Here is a 19,848-nt window from a genome sequence, read left to right on the forward strand (position 1 = left end):
TCGAAACACGGATGGTATACCACATGTTTTTATATAAATGATAAAAAAATTTATTTTTTAAGCTATTAAATTTTTAACATATATATTTTACTATTTACATAATGACACATAATATATCATTCTATGTTTCGATCATACTAAAAAAGATAATATTTTTTTTTCATACTAAAAAATATCTCGAGAACTAGACTATGCCGAGGAGCACCGCAATCGCGCGCACATATTTCCTTGTCAGTGTCTTTGTCATAGTTTATTAAATTATTATCCGCTAAGCGGCGGAATTACTGGATTTAAATATAATCAAAATTCTAATTAGATTATTTATTAAAACTTAAATATAATAATATAAATATACTCACCCAAGCTGGCTTGGTTTTGTGCAGCGGCTAGTAGTAGGAGCTGCTTAACTTTTAACGGCTCTTTATCTCTATGCTGCTTTTTCTTTTTCTGCTTTTTGACCAAATATAAAACAATGAAGAGTCACATATTAATGTTGAATCTCACTCCCACAAACTTTTTAAAATTTGAATTGGGAGAAATAGGAATTGATTTATTTGCAAAAGTTGATGATTTTTATTTTTTGTTTAACATGTCAAACTGATGTTAGATGAAGATTAACATTTTAATGGTTAGCGATGAAAAGTAGACACATATTTAGATCTGTTTGAGATGAGATCCGGCTCATCCAAACTTCCAATGTTTAATCTTCTAGACAAAGACTTGTATGAGACACACTAATAGCAGGTTCGTTGTATCGTGTGCCACCCACCCTAACACCCACCCTAACATTAACCTCACTCAATGAGTCTAACGCCGCATATGAAAAGGTTAATAGCAGCATGTCTTCATTAACTTTTATTTGATAGACGCGTTAAAGTATTTTGTGAGGAGTATGATAAGATACAATATAATTAAGAAAGTGAAATTCACACATCTTTTTTTCTCTCTTTATGAAGTGTTATTTATATTTGGTCATTAGATTAAAGAATCAAAAGATAATTAATAAACATAAATGAACAGAAATGTACAGAAAAAAAAAAAGTGCGAAAATCATTTTTTTAGAATTTTATCTTACCAAATTGCAATCATATACGATAAATTAGAAACTTATCAATGTAGATTATCACACCAAAAACTTAATTTTTTAGAACATTCATTTTTACACTGAAATTCTAAATTTAATTATCTTTCAATCGATATTCTATACGCATAAACATAAGAGACATGGGTTTCAAAAAAAAAACATAAGAGACATTAGTAGCCAATGAGCCGTAGTGTAAGGCTATAAGCCGAGCACTCGACAAAACTAGAACGAAAGTGATATCTTTGTCTTAAAGTCGGAAAAAGAGAGGAAGAAAGAGAGAGGACTTCATTAAACAATACTCCAAATCTTCAAAAACCCTCAGGGGACCTTCACACACTCCCAGCGACACTCCCTCCTCCTGCTGTCTTTTCATCTCTGTCTCTCCCTCGCTCTCATTGTTGAAGAAGTTTGACAGAGAGAAACAATCTCTCTGTGTCTGCGAGTGTGGTTTTCACTGAGAAAAATGAGGGGTCCTATGGGGGCAGTCATAGGGAGGTACCCCCCAAGTGATGGTAGTGCCCAAATGGGTTCAATCATTAGGCACAACAGGAAATGCAGGGATCTTGTCTTCCTCGTAATCTTCATAGCCTTCTGGGTTGCCATGATTGTTAACTCCAGCTTTGGATTCAACCAAGGAAACCCTTCAAGGTTAGAAACTTAGCCATACCCTTTCCATTTTTTTTTTTTTTGTTTGTTTGTTTGTTTGTTTGTTTGTTTTTTTGTGTGTTTTGTGATTTTTAAGGTAAGAATCATCGGCTCTCGAATGGGTTCCTCTTTTAGCTCAGAAATACGAGGTATTGCAAAATGGGTATTTATATTTTTGGGGTTGCCTCCATATACACACTGTTACTTATCTGTTGGAATAAAATGAAACCAGAAATTGCTTTATTATTTGGGCTTGGTCCCCAATTGTCTTTTTATTTATTTATTTTTATGTTTAATGCACCAAGGAACTACCTTAAACGTATGATGTTGTTTGGTGGTTGTGAGTTTTTAGCAACATTGGTATTTTTCTCAATTGGGTTTGTTCTTAGCAATAGCATCTTTGTTGGGTTTTCAGTTTCCCTCTGTTTTCCTTTTCTAGAGAGCTTTTGCTGCTGGAGGGAATTTTGGCAAGAAGCTGAACATGAAAGATTGAGTTTGTGTAATTTGTGATTTGTTTGTAGAAAAACTAGATGTCATTACTTTTTCGAAAGCGGAAATGCTGATTTAGTTTTGGTACATTTTCTTGTGGCAGTTTTCCTTCTTTATGTTTAGATAACCATTACCGCATCTTACTTGGTTTGGTCTTTCTTTTTGGATTTCGTTTAGTTTTTTGCAGTAGTTTTGTTTATATTTTGCTACATTGTATGTTTCCTATATGTTGGCTTCATTTTGCTACACTGAGGTTACATTTCTTTCTTGCATAGTTGAATTCTGTTTAGTTTTCCATTTCCTAGCAACACAAGGCATGTTATAAAGGTTTCATCATGGTCATTAATGGTGTTGTGGTTTATTAGGCTCACTTATGGACTGGACTACAAAGGAAATGTTTGTGGTGACAAGCATGCAAAACCTGGTCTTAAGGAGCTGGAACTCAAATATTGGTTAAATCCTAACCAGGTTTACCTTAGTGGTTTAAAAGACAATCAATTCAAGTTGGCCAATGCTCGAAGTATATGCTTATTGGATTGCCCTAGCCCTTATGAAGATTCACTAAGTTGGGTGTGTGATTATCCTGATGGAGATATCCGTCTCTCAATGGATGATTGGATCGACAGGAATTATGATTATTATGAGTTCCTTACACCAGAATTGAGAAACACCTCTCTTCAACTTCAGGGTCCTTGTTACCCTGTCATATTTCCCAGTATAAATGGTAAATGAACTCACTTCCGTTAGGAATTATTGAACTTTTTCATGTTTTGTATTTATTGCTTGCATATGTGATGTTTGTTGTTTACAATGTACATGTGTTTACTGGTGGGAGAAAACTTTTGACATACAATGACGACTTGGAGTCCCTGTATGCTTTCATTGCCTGTATCTTTTATTCTTTCATTGTAACATTACTGCAAATTCTTCCGTGTACAGTTTATTGGACTTGCCAATTTATTGCTCGTCCCTCCAACGTATCTTTGACGCATTGGCAGCAAATGGGTGGAGTGAAAATCAATGAGGACATTATTATAGACAAATCTATTCACAAGGCCATCAATTCTCGGTCATCTGTCTTAAAGGTCAGGCAACGTTTGTTAGTACTTTTACTTCTTTCTAACGAGGATAGTTCCTAAATTCTGTGAAAATGTATAAAGTTCTCTGCATTCGACTTTGTTTGCAATTGGCATACCAAATTAAAAAAGAGCATAATTCGTGGCTAAAATTAGTTTTTGATATACCATGTTGCATTTTCATTTATAAAATTAATTTAGTAGTTTGGTTGTTAGTGCTATTTTTGGTAGTTATTGCGAAAGAGCTATCTTCATTAACAGTACCTACGCGCATCTTTTTGTTAGTAGTACATTTACTGTTTTCATATTCTATAGCTCTAAAAGTTCATTGTTGACAGAGATACATGGCTGATATTGGAAAAGCATGGCCGGTGCTGATTGTTTGTGGAGGAATTTTGCCACTTTTTCTGTCAGTGATTTGGCTGCTTCTGATTCGTCATTTTGTTGCTGCAATGCCTTGGATTACAGTCGGTCTCTTTGACATTCTCATGATAGCAGTCACAATGTTCTTTTACTTAAAAGGTCAAGAGCTATCTCTCACTGTGCTTTATCCTCTTATTTGGTAAACCATGCTGTAAGGTTTAAAGTCGCAGTGACCTTGAGTCCTGCCTTCCTCACCCCTTCTCCCAGTTAGATCTTGTTCATGATTAGCTATCCATATTCATGTTGTTAGTTTGTTACAGATTTTGACAGCTCTTACATACGAAAAAGGTAGAGGGGAAGGGAAATTAGTATAGCTATGGTCATCAAACAGATTTTGTTGTGAACATGGGAAAGAATGTCTAGGACTGTGTTGTGTCAGTGTTAATAACTTTGTTCTCCATAATTTGGTATTGAAAAAGTCTTTCCCGAGTTTTCATACAAGTGCATCTTTTTGTTTCCTCTTACTCAGCATTATTGGGTCCTTCTGTTTCATCATATACATTGATACTTGTTCGAACTCAAGCATATTGCTTCACATATTCTAGTTGTCTACTTGTTTAGTTGAGTTTTATGCTTGTATGCGTGGATAATATTCAACAAAATACAATGATGAATTTTATTTTTCTTGCTTGGTTTTAGCTGGATGGATAGGAAATGATAGCATCTCCCCAATCATTGGTGAGCACGATCCATACATTCGCATAATTGGAAGGGTGTGTACCTTCATTAACTGAGCATTCCTAAACCTGGAAGCTGTCCGTATGTATCTTCAACTAACTCAATGGTTTCAATCTTTCAGGAATTACATCATCTCCGTGCTGTTGCTGTTATTATGACCTCTATTATGGTTGTTTCTATCCTTACATCAATTGCTATAGTCCGCCGCATCCTTATGGCAACGTCTGTCCTCAAGGCAAGTCATGTCCAATTAATCATTTGAAATTATATGAACATATATATGGTGAAAAGTTGATGATACTCAAAGTCATAGAGACCTTTTTGTTTGAAAACTGTTATGGTTTCTCTGATTTGAAAACTAAATACTCCAATTGGGTGGAGCTGCTCCAAGACGTTGTAGGTCATATTTAAAGTAAAAGTCTGATGCAGGATATTATGGGTATTAGCCCTTAAATTAGTTTAGACTACTGTTTCCCTCTGAATTTTTAGTTTTATGTTAAGAAGAAACATACAAAATGAAAGAAACATTATACAATGAATAATCAGCGACCTATATATACATTTAGACATTGATTAGGCATAAGATTTTTCTCATGGGTTGTGCTGCAAATCCACACTTGGAGTTGCATAAAGGTACTAACACTGGAAGCCCAAAGAATTTTCCACAAATCCATATTTATCTTTTGATGTCTTGAACTTGTTCAAGTTGTCAAATAAAGAAAAGTTATGATGGTCAGGAATTTGTATAAAGCAGAACTAAGAGTAGCTAATATGCATCAGAGGTTCGGTTGAGCCTTGTTTCCCATATTACAAAAAGACTTTATTAATTTCTGGAAGAATGCTGATTATTTAAGAAAGTGAAGTAATTACATATCATTTGTGCATATATTATTACCAAACTTTCACCTAAGCAAGTGCTGGTGTCGCCAGGAGCACACCCAACATGCGCACCCTTCCACATCTGGGAATACCAGCACTCACAACTTAGATTAACATAATACCGAATAGTATTCATCAGAAGTTTTTACTTAACTTTAATGGCTCTACACATTAATCTGTATGCAGGTTGCTGCAAAGGTCATAGGAGAAGCTCAGGCGCTCATAATATTCCCAGTCATTCCATATACCATCCTTGCAATTTTCTACATGTTCTGGTTTTCAGCTGCTTTCCATCTGTTCAGTTCTGGTCAGGTTGTCCAGAATGACTGCAATTTGAACTGCTGTGCTTATGATCTTGTGTCAAAACGAGTGAACTGTGATCGTTGTTGTGGTTATAGCATTCATTACACTCCTCATATTGGAGTTGCCATCCTTTTCCACCTATTTGGGGGTTACTGGGCTACCCAGTTTTTCATAGCATGCTCTTCCACAGTTATTGCGGGTGCTGTTGCTTCTTATTATTGGGCTCGTGGTGAAACTTCAGTAAGTTACTAAGCTGTATGCATAGGTTACCACAAAGTTGCTCGTAGGTCTCTGTTATAGGTCTGGATTTCATCATTGTATTTGGATTGCAAGAATGAACAATATAGGTATATAAACATGAGACTTAGTGTTGAAGGCTAGGTTTATATTATAGCATCAAATAGTTTAGTAATATTCTTATTTCATAAAACATAAGGTTCCATCGTTAGGTGACATGCGTGTCTATGTCTGCATGTGCTTATATGTTGAATTTATGTTCGGGAACTGTCAGCCCAAACATAGGTAATATCTGCTGGAGTCTGAATATTTTGGGTCTTGTTTTGTAACTTCCAAATCAAGTTACCCAAGATTTTCTTTCTGAGGACTAGTTTTTTATTTCACCATGTGCTAGTTTTTTTTTCCTTCAATTTCTCATTATCTTCTTCAATGCAGCCAGAAATTCCATTTCTTCCAGTCTTTGCCTCCATGAAACGCCTTGCACGCTATAACCTTGGGTCGGTTGCTCTCGGCTCCCTGATAGTGTCATTTGTGGAATCAATCCGCTTTATGCTTGAGTCAATTCGTCGCAGGCTAAAAGTGGCTGGAACCACACCCGATAACTGGTTTGGAAAGGCCGTGTACCATACTTCTAGATTTTTCCTGAGGTGTATTGAGTGGACAATCAAATCAGTCAATCGCAATGCCTACATTATGGTAATTTGACATAACTAGTACCCTTCATATTTTCATATATAGAGTTAATCATGTTTTTGTTCATATTCATTCATCCTGATATGGCGACTGCATGGAAGAGGAACTTATTTGTTGGCTTGAGAAGATTGTCAAATTCCTCGACCGGTTTCCTGTTTGACCAAGATGCTAGAAGCAGTGCCTATGGAACTACTTGGGACATTCATTCCTGAAGATTTTTTCATGATTGGATAATGTATCCCCAACATTGTTCTCAAGTCTGAAGCTTGTTTTGAGTACACAATGTCTGGGTTGTAGTGTGAGTTATATGCCATTATGGAACTCGTGTGTAGTTTAACATAACTGATTCTTGGCCACACGTAGTTGGAAAGGGTAAAAAATGAAGTAAAAACTCTGAGCAGCTTGAAAGAATAAAGAAGCGAGAAGGAACATGAAGGCTACCAAGTAGACCTCACTCATTTTGTTGTAACCTACAGGCTATAGTGCTACATTAGTGCTAAACACTAATGTAGTCCTTTACTTTCCTCTTTTTATGTGTTTATTTATTAGTTTTTGGTTCTCAAATCCCGGTGGCTGAGTTTGAACACCTTTTATTCTATATGGTTTGTTCATCTGATTTGTTTCTTGAAAATATGCTTGTTACTGTTGCAGATTGCTATAACGGGGAAAAGCTTCTGCAAGGCTTCTGCAATCGCAACAGATTTGATCATTAGTAACATTCTTCGGATAGGGAAGGTGAACGTGATCGGAGACATCATCCTATTCCTTGGAAAATTATGTGTCAGCCTCTCAACAGCCCTTTTTGCTTTCCTTATGTTGGATACCCACAAATACAAATCTGGCCACAACAAGATCACTTCTCCACTGTTTCCTGTGTTGGTATGTTTATGATCTAAGATGGTGCGTTTTGTGACTATTTTTCATTATCTGATGAAACTACTGAAATGAAGGAAAGTGGATAAACAAACCTCTTTCACCGACGAAGCTTCCCTTGTATTATTCCCCTAGTCTATGTTGAATGACATGAACCAGAGCACTATGGTCGGGTAGAGTATGTTCCGTCATTAATCTGCTCTTATATGTTTGTGCAGGTTTGCTGGGCTCTCGGTTATGTGGTTGCCACTCTTTTCTTTGCTGTGGTGGAGATGTCAATCGATACCATCATTCTTTCATTCTGCCAGGATTCTGAAGAGCACCAAGGGACTGCCCAGTATGCTCCGCCACTTCTGATCGAAACTCTAAATGACCAAAACGAGATGCAAAGACTCACCCAAGGACCCCAGTCAAATAGCTCAGATGTATAATTTTACTTTCGCAATCTTTGCTTCTTGATGGAATTTGAGAATCTTTTTGTAAGGTGCTAAATCCTGCCTCCCAGTACTTATCCTAGTCCTTGAATTTTTGTGTTCTACCTGTATATATTCAAGTGTTAGGCGAAACCGAGAGGGAAAACGGGTGCCTTTATACAAGTTTAGAATATTTGTTGTTGCATTTGAGATACATTTGAAAGAAATTATTGAAATTAGAGCAATTATGCAGTACTACAAATCTCTTGTGAAATTATTGAAATTGTCTTGCATCCTTGCGAAGTTTTTCTTCCACCATTGCGAAGCTTTGTCCGATGCAAATCCGAGGACCTCGTCCGAGAGGGAAGTACATAAATTGTTCTTTGTTGCCTTCTAAACGCCTTCGAAAAACGTCTGCGGATTGAAGGTACATCACTTTGGCAATTACACTTCAGTAACTGTGGGGACCTCATATTCAGACAACGATCTCAACTTTTGAGGAAGAATTAAACGACCGCCAAACTTCTGCTTCAAGTAATGATGCCGGCAGGCAGTAGACCTCCACCAGGTATAATTACATCCCAAGCAAAGGAGTACAAATCTGCTGTGGGACTTGCATAAATGTAAGAATTTCTGGTGAGAAAAGCGGTGACTTCGAGCCCTGTAAAGATCGTATGCGTGCGGGAGCACTCGAATGAAAGTCTTTCCAATGTAGGATGAAACTGAGCGAGCCTTTTGGTTGGAATTGCAGAACATGTCGAGCAGAATTTGAGACAGCAAAAAGCCATCCGAAACCAAGCCAGCATATGATTTCAAGGCAGGGAAGATTTTGATAATCTGAAACTGTGCCAAAATTCCTCCAGTCCATCAGTAGCGAAGCAGCTAACGCCCCTACAGTATATACTAGTAAAGCCACAACGAACGCCTTCTTCTCCATGACCCGGGAACAATTGAATGGCAATGAACAGAATATGAGATGTGATCATAAGGTGGAGGAGGCGATGAAACAGGATGAGAGAAGCTATTAGAATGTGGTGGATAAAAGGAAAAGGCGGCAAAAACGAAGAACATGAGAAGCTTCGGCAATGAGTACCACAGCTTTAAAGAGGTGGTAGCAGAAGACAGGTGCTTTCTTCATGAACATTGGGAGAAAGAGTTATGCTCCGGAATGTGAAACCAAAGAGAAAAAGGACTTATGACTTGGTATTCATAGACAGCTAGAACAAAACCCAGGACTGTGAAACCAAAGCTGCAGTCATGGGGGCAAAGAAATGGAAAATTGAGGAAATGATAAATGCACTTCAAAACAAGATTCTTATGCTCCGGATACTTTCGAACATGTAAAGACGGACTGAAAATAACAGTTTCCAACAGCATCTTTGTGACCACTGAAGTATGACAAAGGTAGCATCTATGGTTTAACCTTTTAGGCCAGTTCCATAGTGTAAATAGTAAATACAAATTTATATTAGTGCCTAAGTGAATGAACTTTGCAGGAAGCAATCTGAGGGGTGAGGACGAGGGCCCTTGTCAGTGAAGCTACAGCCTTTGGCCATGCCCGGAAGGTTGCACTGAGGTAGAGACGAACACAAAGACCTTGCTACAGGAAGAAAGTTCTTAACCAATGAAGGTACAAGCTCCTTTACCCAATCTTTTTGGTTACGGACAGTTTTGATGATTATTTAGAGGAACTTTTGTGTTGTCTAAAATTGCATCATATCTGCATATATAGGTTTTAGATCAGTTGGTTCAAATCTCTTTCCCGTTAAGAGTATATTAGAATACCGTTATATAAATGCGAGAAAAAAGTGAACAAAATTACCACTATTTAGAAAGGATGCAAAGAACTCTATGGAATGCTGCTGGTTCTGCAACTATTCTGCAGATTATTCTAAGCACTCTAAACTTCCGCTTCTTTCCTATCCATGTCTTTCACATTTTTCTAGCTAGTTTTCATTTTGTTTACTTATCGAAAATCTCTAGAATGTGTGCAGAAACACAGTTGAACAACAATTGAGTACTAAGTTTTATTGCATCCTCGAGACATATTTGCATTAACCTATCACACACCGATTTCACTCTCGTGACAGAAGCACATATTGTTTGTTATCTTAAAGAAAAGAAAAATGGAAGTGCACACATGATAGCTTACAAGTTCAACACATTACAAACGGAAAGCAAGATAAAAATAAGAAAAGCTAAAACTTGATACATACTAGTAAAAACTAGAGAAGATTAAATTACCCTTCAGTAGCAGTAGGGACCTTCTCATATTCACCCAACTCTATCAACTTTTGGGGGAGAATGCAACGGCCCCCAAACTTCTGCTGCAAGAAAATGACACCAGCAAACACTAAACCCCCAAAAGGAATTATGACATCACAAGCAGTGGAGTAAAAATCTGCTGCAGGGCTTGCATACAGGTACGACTCATTAAATTGGTGATGAGCAAAGTTGCGAGCCCTGTAAAGATCGTATGCATGTGGCAGCGCTCGAACAAAAGTAGTTCCTACATAGAACGAAATGGTCAGAGCATTTTCCTTTGATTTGCAGAACATGTTGAGCACAATTTGAGGCAGCAAAAAGCCGTCCAAAACCAAACCAGCATAAGATTTGAAGGCAATGCTAAAAATTGAGTGCTCCGCATAATAGCTCTTCTTCCAAATATGTTCATGCAGAAGCAAAGCTGTGAAAGCCCCTGCAACATATAGTAGTAAGGCCACAAAGAGAGTCTTTTTCTCCATGAGCCAGAGCTTGTTGCGATTTCCATTTTTTGATCTTGCTGACCAAGTTAGCTGCAGAAGACGGATTTGCAGCAAGAACGCTACCATTGTTATCACCCTCACAATTACCTCATTAACTTCAAGCCATCCTCCGGTTCCAAGGAACACATTTTGGCGGTTGGTGCTACTCATGAATATGGCTTCGAAGTTTAGCATAAGTGGTATCATGTAGCCAAGACTTAGAATTAGTAGCATGAAAATGGAAATGGAGGGAAGAACATCTGGATACTTTTTCACATGGAAGAGTTGTCGTGCCACAAAGAAGCACGCCAGCGTGGTGGATATAAGAACCAATATGATCTCCACATCCATCCTCCAAATGGACCGCCTTTCTTTGAAGAGGGTGAAGGAAGCTGAGGTTAAAACCCAAGTTTCAAAATGAAGAGGGTCTGACGTTTCTCGTGTGCTTTTTATGCTGCCCTTGATGAATCCCGAATTGTTGTTTGGATACGTTGGAGGGAACAGAAAATTGACAGCAATTTCGCAATCTACAGAATCATTTGTTGGCTGCTGACCCTTTGAGACCAGTTTTCTGCAGCCTATCATGCACAGGCTGCCTTCGGTTTCATCATAGATCCCTTCGGCAAAGATCTGCATTTCATTTAAAACTGATGTATTTCCAAACTTTGCATCAGATAGCCGGTGGGTGCTTATTTTGTAGCTAATATTGAACGGATTGCTGTGGTTGAAGCTGTATCTCACAGGAGAGCTGTCAGGAGCTACAGATTCAGATTCAGATTCAGTGCTTGCCATCGAATTCACATCTTGCATCGAATACCAATATGCCCGATAAAATTGATTGCCAACAGAAATCGGGACAGAATTACCCCACGCAGCTTGTCGTTTAGAATTCTTAGCTGACATATCAAAACTCATGTCATAAGAAAACGGACTTGGGTATACGTTGGTCTTGCGATGAGCAGTCTTCTTTTTTGGGCACAAATTGCTTACTTGTTTGGTTTTGGTGTACTCATACTTCACACCAGGAATCAGAACCCTTCCAATGTCATCCTGAGGACTTTCGAACATGATCTTCTCAAAGTAACCCGACTCTGTCACACTTTTGTTGCTCCAAATCTCCCCTGCCATGCTACTTGTCTTTCCGATTGTCCATACTGCAGGAAACCTCAAGGTAATTCTTGTTGAACAATCACCAACATGAGTATTGTTCCAAGAACCTGCTGCATCCAAGAATCGGCATGCAACACAAGACAGCTGATTTTTCTCTGCATCCCATGAGCCTTCTCCAGTCAAAGTTGTATTTGGATCGAATGGCCTTCGATACCAGACGTTGCTGCTGTCTACAAATTCCACCAGAAATCTCAACCTTTTCGCATCTTTCAGACACTCGATAGGCTTCAACGAAACAACACGAGCCAAACCAGATGCAATCAAAGGAGTGCAGTTCTTGGCAGGAGAGCACCGGCTTGAGTATTTGAGATCAAATGCATGATTTCGCACTTCTCTTGAGAGTACAGAACAAAATCTCTTTATATTCAAGGAACTTGTGGGATTGGAATTATCACTTCCACCAGAAGTACTTATGTTTTCAGAACTATTTGAAATCAGAGTGTACTGGTAGTTCATACCAGGAAGCATCAAAATAGAGATAGGTTCAAAATAATCTGGATCATTCTTGGAACTGATCATGTTCCCCAAAGTTCCGGTAATCAAACTCGTGACACTAGTGGAATTCATGAAGTTGTAGAGCTTAAAAATAGGATGAATGTTGAGCAAATAACTTCGTCCTTTTGAGTTACCATAACCGAAACCAACCATACAAATCTGCCCGGAAGATTGTAACCAGAACCCACCAAGTTTAAAACGTATTGATCTTCCTGGACGAGGAACTGAACCAGATGAGAAACTGTTCCTTGTGGTGGAAGAATTCCCCACAAAGTAATATGTACCCGGAAATAGTAAAGTCCCTTGAATCTTGATCAAGCCTGGAACATCAGTTTCTCTAGTCTTCAAGATAAAGAATTGAACAGAGTTTTCACTATGATTGTACGATGAGATAGGACTTAGAATGCCACTGCCACCGCCACCGGTGTAGTAACCTGTGAGGAGGTGTTCGTAGGGCGGTCCTAGCGCAAAACCTTTCGGGAAAGACTGGGGAACAAATGAAGCACAGTGATCAGCGTAAGCGGTTTGGTGATCGTATTTAGAGGAAGCTGCAGAAGAGGTGGTGAAGAAAAGAAAGACGAACATAAGAAGATTTGGTAAAAAGATGATCATGGAGATAGCCATGGATTCTTTGGTCATGGACTAGATAAGTGGAGTTCGAGAAAGATGATCAAGGAGACGATATTTTTATGCAGTACTAGCAGTACCAGGTCAACCGTTAGCATTGGGATAGTCCTCTAGCGGTCCTACTGCTATGTAAGGAAGGACACTGTGCGGCCTGCAATCTGCATTGGAGTTGGCTTCAGTTGAATGTCCCATTTTCTTATTGAACAGTACAAATGCTTTGACAGTTAAGTTGAAAAAATAAACAATATAATCAATTTTTAATGGAAAAAAATTTGGAATTAGAAGAAATAAAAGATAATTATTGATGCTGTAAACTTGACAATTTCCACCCTTGCACACCTCCACTTGGTGTATAATATTCAAAAGTTGAATTGCAAACTTCAGATATATTGTTTTATGATATTTCCTATGAAGCTAACTTTGTCGCAGACGCGTTTGCTAGTGTGGGTCAGTTGTTTTTTTAGTATGGTTTGGTGAGAAACTTTTCCTGCTGAGGCAAGACAACAAAGTGAGGAAGAAATGAGTAACAAAAAGTTAGATAAGACTGCATAAAAATACATCTACATATGACCATTACGATGACATATGAAAAGAATTTACAAATGACTGTTTGGAAGATGTCATTTACAAATTTCTTTTACATATTTTCATAATGCTCATGTGGTGCATTGCTAATTCCTCTTATTTAATTTTTTGTGATCTATTTTATTCACCATTAATTATCTCAAAACCGCTTTGAAATTTGAAAATTCTTCATCTAAACGTACCCTTAACGGTCCGACTCATTTCCTCCTCATGCAATTGGTTGTAAACATACTAGTAGACGAAAATATTGTCATAAAGAAAAATAAATAAAAATTATGACCATAACAAATTTACTACATCATCAATTTGACAAAGTATTAGACCGTCAAGAAGATGAAAGACATCAAGATAAAAACAAAAATGAAAAACAGATTAAAGATAGAGATTGATGCGATTCCAAAAATCCAAGATACAATTTGTAAAAGTTAAAACCCTACGGCCCATTTTAAAAAGATAATTTTAACGAAAAGTTTCCGGTATTATTCACTTTAATGAAAAATCATATTTTTACACTAAAAAGTCAATTCTGGTACAATTCACTTTACCTTTTATTTTGTACTTATTGTTAAAACTCAAAGTTTTGAAACTCTTTTCATTAGTTTTCCTTTTTAAAAATTGCCTAAAACGTGAAGTGTAAAATGGAGTCAACTCTTTTTATTTTTATACACATTATTATTATTATTATTATTATTATTATGGAAGTATTATTGGAACTCCAAAAATCTCATTTTACACTCCTCACAAGTGTATTTTTCTTTCTTAATATAGAAAATTTGAAGTGTTGAATAAGATTTTTGGAATGCTAATAACAATTCTCATTGTTATTATTATTTTATTAATATATACACATTATTATTATTACACTGATAAAACACTGCTAGAATAGTAACTACAGCCACACAGAGAAGAGCGGTTAAAAATAACATTCTCGGCTCGAGGGCATGTAGTTAAAAGAGTTAAGAACATCGATTCTACACCCGAGATCCTAGGTTTAATTTCCCCAATCCTCGAATAGTAACTACAGCCACTATTCTGCAGATATCCAACATTCAAAATTTATTCCAAGCATTAAAACTGAGGTGTTCGACAAAATCGAAAAAAGAAACAAAGAAATAAAAAGCAAGACCATACAACTTTTCTTTCTTTTCTGAACTCCTCCTACATGCTTAAAGTTCCAAAACAAAGAACATTGCAGCTGATAGTTGAATGTCCAATCCTCTCTACAGTCTGCATTCACTGTAACAGAAACCTCCACCGATAACGGAGGGCTACACCGGGTCACTTTGCTCATTACCCTTCAGTTTCGGCGACAGTCGAAACCTTCTCATATGCAACAAAATCTCTCAACTTTGGAGGAAGAACGCAAAGACCCCCAAACTTCTGCTGCAAGGAAATGATGCCGGCAAACAGCAGACCTCCGAACGGAATAAGGACATCCCAAGCAGTGGAGTAAAAGTCTACAGCAGAACCTGCATAAATGTGCGACTGATTCCATTGGCGAAGAGCAGAGTTGTGAGCCCTGTACAGATCATATGCATGTGGCAGACCTCGAACAAAAGTTGTTCCGATGTAGAACCAAACAGACAGAGCCTTTTCCTTCGATTCACACAACATGTTGAGCAGTATCTGAGGTAGCAGAAAACCATCCATCACTAAACCGGCATAAGACTTCAAGGCAGTACCCAAAATTGAATGGTCTGGATGGGAAGTTGCGGCGCTAATTTTGTGGCTTTTGGTCCAATTCTGTCTATGCAGAAGGAAAGCAGCTAAAGCCCCTGCGGCATATACAGGTAAAACCACAAAGAGAGATTTCCTTTCCTTGAGCCAGAGCTCCTTTCGGGTTCCATTTTGTGATCTTTCTGCCAATGTTAGCTGCAGAAGACGGATTTGCAACAAAAAAGCTACCATTGTTACTACTCTTACAATTTCCTCGTTAGCTTCAAGCCATCCACCGCCTCCAAGGAGCACATGTTGAACGTTGGTGTTATTCGCGAACATGGCTTTCAAGTTTAGCATAAGAGGTATCATGTAGCCCAGACTTAGAATTAGTAGCATGAAAGTGGAAATGGAGGGAAGCACGTCGGGATGTTTTTTCACATGGAAGAGTTGTAATGCCACAAATACACATGCAAGTGTGGTGGATATCAGAACCAAGGTAATCTCCGCATCCATCCTCCAAATGGATCGCTCTGCTACAACTACAGTAATAGAATCTGAAGACAAACCCCAACTTCCGAAATGAAGAGGATCGGACTCTTTCCGTGTGCTTTCAATGCTGCCCTTGATAACATCTGCATTCTTTTTGTTTGTTGGAGGGAACTGAAATTTGACAAGAATCTCACAATCTACAGAATCATCTGCTTCTTGTTGACTGTCTGGGCCCAGATTTCGGCATCCTACCATACACAGGCATCCATCAGTAGAATCGTAAATCCCTTCAGCATAAATTTTCACTTCACTTGAATTTGAAGATCTTTTCAGTTTAGAAATTACATTTCCCAACGGATTGAAATTGATGCTTATTTGGTAGCTGATATTGACAGGGATGTCGTTGTAGCTGTAGCTCACAGGAGGTACAAAGCGTTCCCTGCTTGCACCATTTAAATATCCATAACGATGGTAAAACCTGTTTCCGATGGAGACAGGAGCGGCACTGCCCCATGCAACCTCCCCTTCGTATTTGACTTGCATGCCAAATCGCATGTCATAAGAAAGCGGTTTTGGATATTTGTAGGTCTTGCGATGAGCAGCCTTCTTTCTCGGGCACATCTTGGTTACTTTGTCAAGTTTAGTATACTCATATTTCAAGCCTGGAGGTAGAAACCTTCCAATATAATTCTGAGGACTTTCAAATGTGATGCTTTCAAAGTAACCCAACTCTGTCGCATTTTTGTTGCTCCAAATATGGCCCACAGTGCTACTTGTCTTTCCGATCGTCCATATTGCAGGAAACCTCAAGCTCAATCTTGTTGAACAATCGTCCACATGAGTACTATTAGTGATAGAATCTGTTGCATTCAAGATTCGACAAGCAACAACACATAGCTGATTGTTCTTTGCATCCCATGACGCTTCCCCAACCAATGTTGTATTGGGATAAAAGGGCCTCCGGTACCAGGGATTGCTACTGTCTCCAAATTCGACTTGAACTCTCATCCTTTTTGTGTTCTCCGAACACTCAATAGCCTTCAACGACACAATGCGAGGTAAATCAGAAGCAGCAACCGGAGAGCAGTTCTTTGCAGAAAGGCAATGACTTGAGTATTTGAGCTCAAACTCATGTCTTCTTACTCTTGAAAGTACTGAACAAACTGGCTCTATCGGCAAAGAACTCAGGTGAATATTTCTTCCACCAGAACAACTGTTATCAGATTTATTTGACACCAAAGAGTACTCATAATTTATACGAGGAATTATCAAAATTGAGACTGGTTCAAAATACTGTGGATTGCTCTTAAATTTCATCGAGCTCTCTAAGGTTCCACTAATCAAACTAGTAACATTAGTGGAATTCATGACATTATAAAGCTTAAGAACAGCAGGATAATAAAGCCAACGACCATGTCCCAAGTAATTAGAACTTGATCCAACCATGCAAATCTTCCCAGAAGATTCTGACCAGAATCCACTTAGTTTAAAGCTTACCGAACTTGGTCGATGACTTTTTGAGACATTTCCCACATAGTAAGACACACTGCTTCTTGGAAATAGAAGACTTCCTTCAATCGTGAACAAGCCTGGTACATAAGTTGTTTGAACACTCCAGAAGTTGAACTGAATTGAATCTTCGGGCTCATGAAAAGGCAGAAATGATGATTTTTGACTAAGAATTCCACTTCCACCAGTGTAGTAACCTGTATGGCGGTTGAGGATTTGAGAACCTACATATATTCTTGGTTTTGACCAGCGAACAATTGAGTCACAGTGATCAGAATAAGAGCTTTGATCATAAGGTGGAGAAGCCGATGAAACTGGATAAGAGAACTGATTAGAAGGTGGTGGGTAAGACGATGAAATGGAGGGAAAAGAAAGGGCGGCAAAAACAAAGAAGAACATGAGAAGCTTTGGCAATGAGTACCACATCTTCAAAGAGGTGGTAGCAGAAGACAGGTGTTTCTTCTTCATGATCATTGGGAGAAAGATGAACAAGAAGAACGAAAAGAAATTCAATGTGAAAGTGCTGCAATGTTTCGATTGTTTTATGCACTTTCCATAGTCTGTATTCTACTGCAAAATACGGATTATATATCAAATTCGTTGTCGTGACAATTTCAAAGAGAGAAAGGAGCTGATTACTTTGTTTTAACAGACAACCAGAACAAGCCAAACCGAGGACTGTGAAATCAAAGCTACATTTTGCTTTTGTGAATACCTAAGAGGACAAAAAGGACAAAGAAGTTGAAAATTGAGGAAATGATAAATGCATGCCAAAACAAGATTCTTATGCTCCGAATAGTTTCGACCATGAAATGAAAGACGACATGGAACTAGTTTTGGTGTGCAAATAACAGTTTCTGACATCTAGGGCTTATGAGCTTAGGGGTTAGAACCATATTTTGGCCTGGTGGGCCCTAACATGATTCTCTTAAGGTTTTTCCTTAACTGGGTTCTGTGCTTTTCTCTTTCGTTTCAAGATTCGGTTAAAAAAACAATGCATGCACTCAAGGTTTTGTTCGGAGTCTTTTGAGTTTCAGAACTTTACTCTCTGGTTTTCTAATTATTTAACTGGATTATGCTTACCAATTTCCTTTGAGATTTGTGCGTGTGTATTTGTTAATGCTCTGTTTCTTAGTTTTTTAGAGGAGAAATTTTTTATTGTGACTGGAACACAGGTATACCACGTGTTTTATATATATGGTAGGAAATTTTATTTTTTAAGTTATTAATATTTTAACACACATATCTCATCATTTGTATAATAATACGTGGTATACGGATCATTTGTATAATGATACGTGTTATACCACTCCGTATATCAGTCACATTGATACGTGCATAATGATTTGTGTGTGTTAAAAGGTTAATAACTTAAAAATTAAAATTTTCCACCATTTACATAAAAATACGTGATGTATCATTCATATTCCTGTCACAACTAAAAATTTCTTGCTAGTGTGGGCCAGTTTGCTATTTCTAGTGTAGCTTGTTGGGAAACTCGAGGCCAAACAACTGGCTTTCCGATTTCTGTCAATTTAGTTGCTCAAAAGTCTTCTCGTTTTAACCTTTCCTACAAAGTTGAAGCATCACCCTGATCTATGAATAACGAAACCATTTAGCAATGAAGATCCAACTCTTTATAAATCCTTGCAAAGTTCTTTAACTTTTCGATTCATATCCTTCTCTTGTTCTTCGTTGCAACATATTAGCTGATGAAAAAATTGTCATAAAAAAGAAGAAATAAATCAAAATTATGACCAAATTATTTCAATTTACGATCAAATTATATTTTACTTTTACTTTTGTTTATCACTAGAAAAAATGTTCGCGCAATGCTGCGGGACTTGAATGCATCACCTTGAACTGTATTGTATTGTATAATTAACAGGACGAAACAGAACATTTTGGTTCCCTAATAAATAGAAGAAATAAAAGTAACATATAGTTTAGAGAAATGTTGCCCTTGTAGTCAAGGTGATAAAATATATATCTTCTGGGTTAGCTACATGTTGTAGTTGACAAAAAACATAAAAACTGTTTTGTTTTTATTCTAGCATCTAAGTTTCCAAGCACGAATGTGCAAAAAACACATAGTTGTTGAAGCAAAAATGTTGATAGCCAAAAAGATGTAGAACTGCCTGCAGCAGTCGATTACAGAGATTGCATTGTTCATTTTTTTTTAGATTGGATATCTTCCGCACTACAGCAAAAAATATAAATCATAGTTTAAGAAACTCGACCATAATGTTTTGCGTGTAGGCGTCCATATGAAAGAAACGAAAAAGAACAAAATCACCCATATATATAATACTTTAAGTTTAAATGCATCCCAATTGTGGGTTCCAACATCACAGAAAGAATGTCTTATACATAATTAACAGTACACCCGGCATCGGTTCATCCTTTCATATTAATAGTTATTGTTTGCAGAAACCTCAATTACCTTACAATCTATCATCATTGACATATAGTTCATACAAAATGGGACATCATAACCTGTCTTTGGCCAACAACAGTTTTTCCAAAATGAAATCAACTATTACTGCATTAATTATGAGTCCATCTAGGCAATTCATTGAATTCACAGAGCCGAAAATTTCTCAAATTCGCTGAATTTACATACAAATGGGACAAACAATAAAACATACCATAATTTTGATGATAATCATATTAATCATCCTTAATAGTATAAATAATTCAACAATATGAAAAATTTAGGTCATGTAGAATAGAACAATCAAAGTTCTCTAGTTTGATTAGAAAAATAATGGTCAAAA

At 37.5% G+C, this 19,848-nt stretch overlaps 3 protein-coding genes across 3 annotated transcripts; 1 reads left to right on the top strand and 2 right to left on the bottom strand.

Moving 5' to 3' along the window:
* The first annotated feature begins 1,358 nt into the window (after positions 1–1,358).
* Positions 1,359–8,048, top strand: LOC103947628 (choline transporter protein 1). The gene is made up of 10 exons (XM_009358553.3): positions 1,359–1,732; positions 2,584–2,942; positions 3,158–3,303; positions 3,633–3,816; positions 4,357–4,430; positions 4,517–4,630; positions 5,461–5,817; positions 6,250–6,510; positions 7,159–7,386; positions 7,599–8,048. The coding sequence occupies exons 1-10, from the start codon at positions 1,548–1,550 to the stop codon at positions 7,809–7,811; spliced, it is 2,121 nt and encodes a 706-aa protein (XP_009356828.2). The 5' UTR covers positions 1,359–1,547; the 3' UTR covers positions 7,812–8,048.
* A 1,985-nt stretch (positions 8,049–10,033) lies between these two features.
* On the bottom strand, positions 10,034–12,826 carry LOC125478465. The gene has a single exon (XM_048586643.1). The coding sequence runs from the start codon at positions 12,824–12,826 to the stop codon at positions 10,034–10,036; it is 2,793 nt and encodes a 930-aa protein (XP_048442600.1).
* Positions 12,827–14,704: 1,878 nt separating this feature from the next.
* Positions 14,705–17,539, bottom strand: LOC125478466. Its single transcript, XM_048586644.1, has one exon. It carries the CDS (start codon positions 17,537–17,539, stop codon positions 14,705–14,707), a length of 2,835 nt encoding a protein of 944 aa, XP_048442601.1.
* Between the last annotated feature and the right edge of the window lie 2,309 nt (positions 17,540–19,848).

The sequence above is a fragment of a genome, unplaced genomic scaffold (assembly GCF_019419815.1).
Source record: "Pyrus x bretschneideri cultivar Hongxiangsu unplaced genomic scaffold, Pyrus_bretschneideri_v1 Contig25, whole genome shotgun sequence".
Taxonomy (NCBI): Eukaryota; Viridiplantae; Streptophyta; class Magnoliopsida; order Rosales; family Rosaceae; genus Pyrus; species Pyrus x bretschneideri.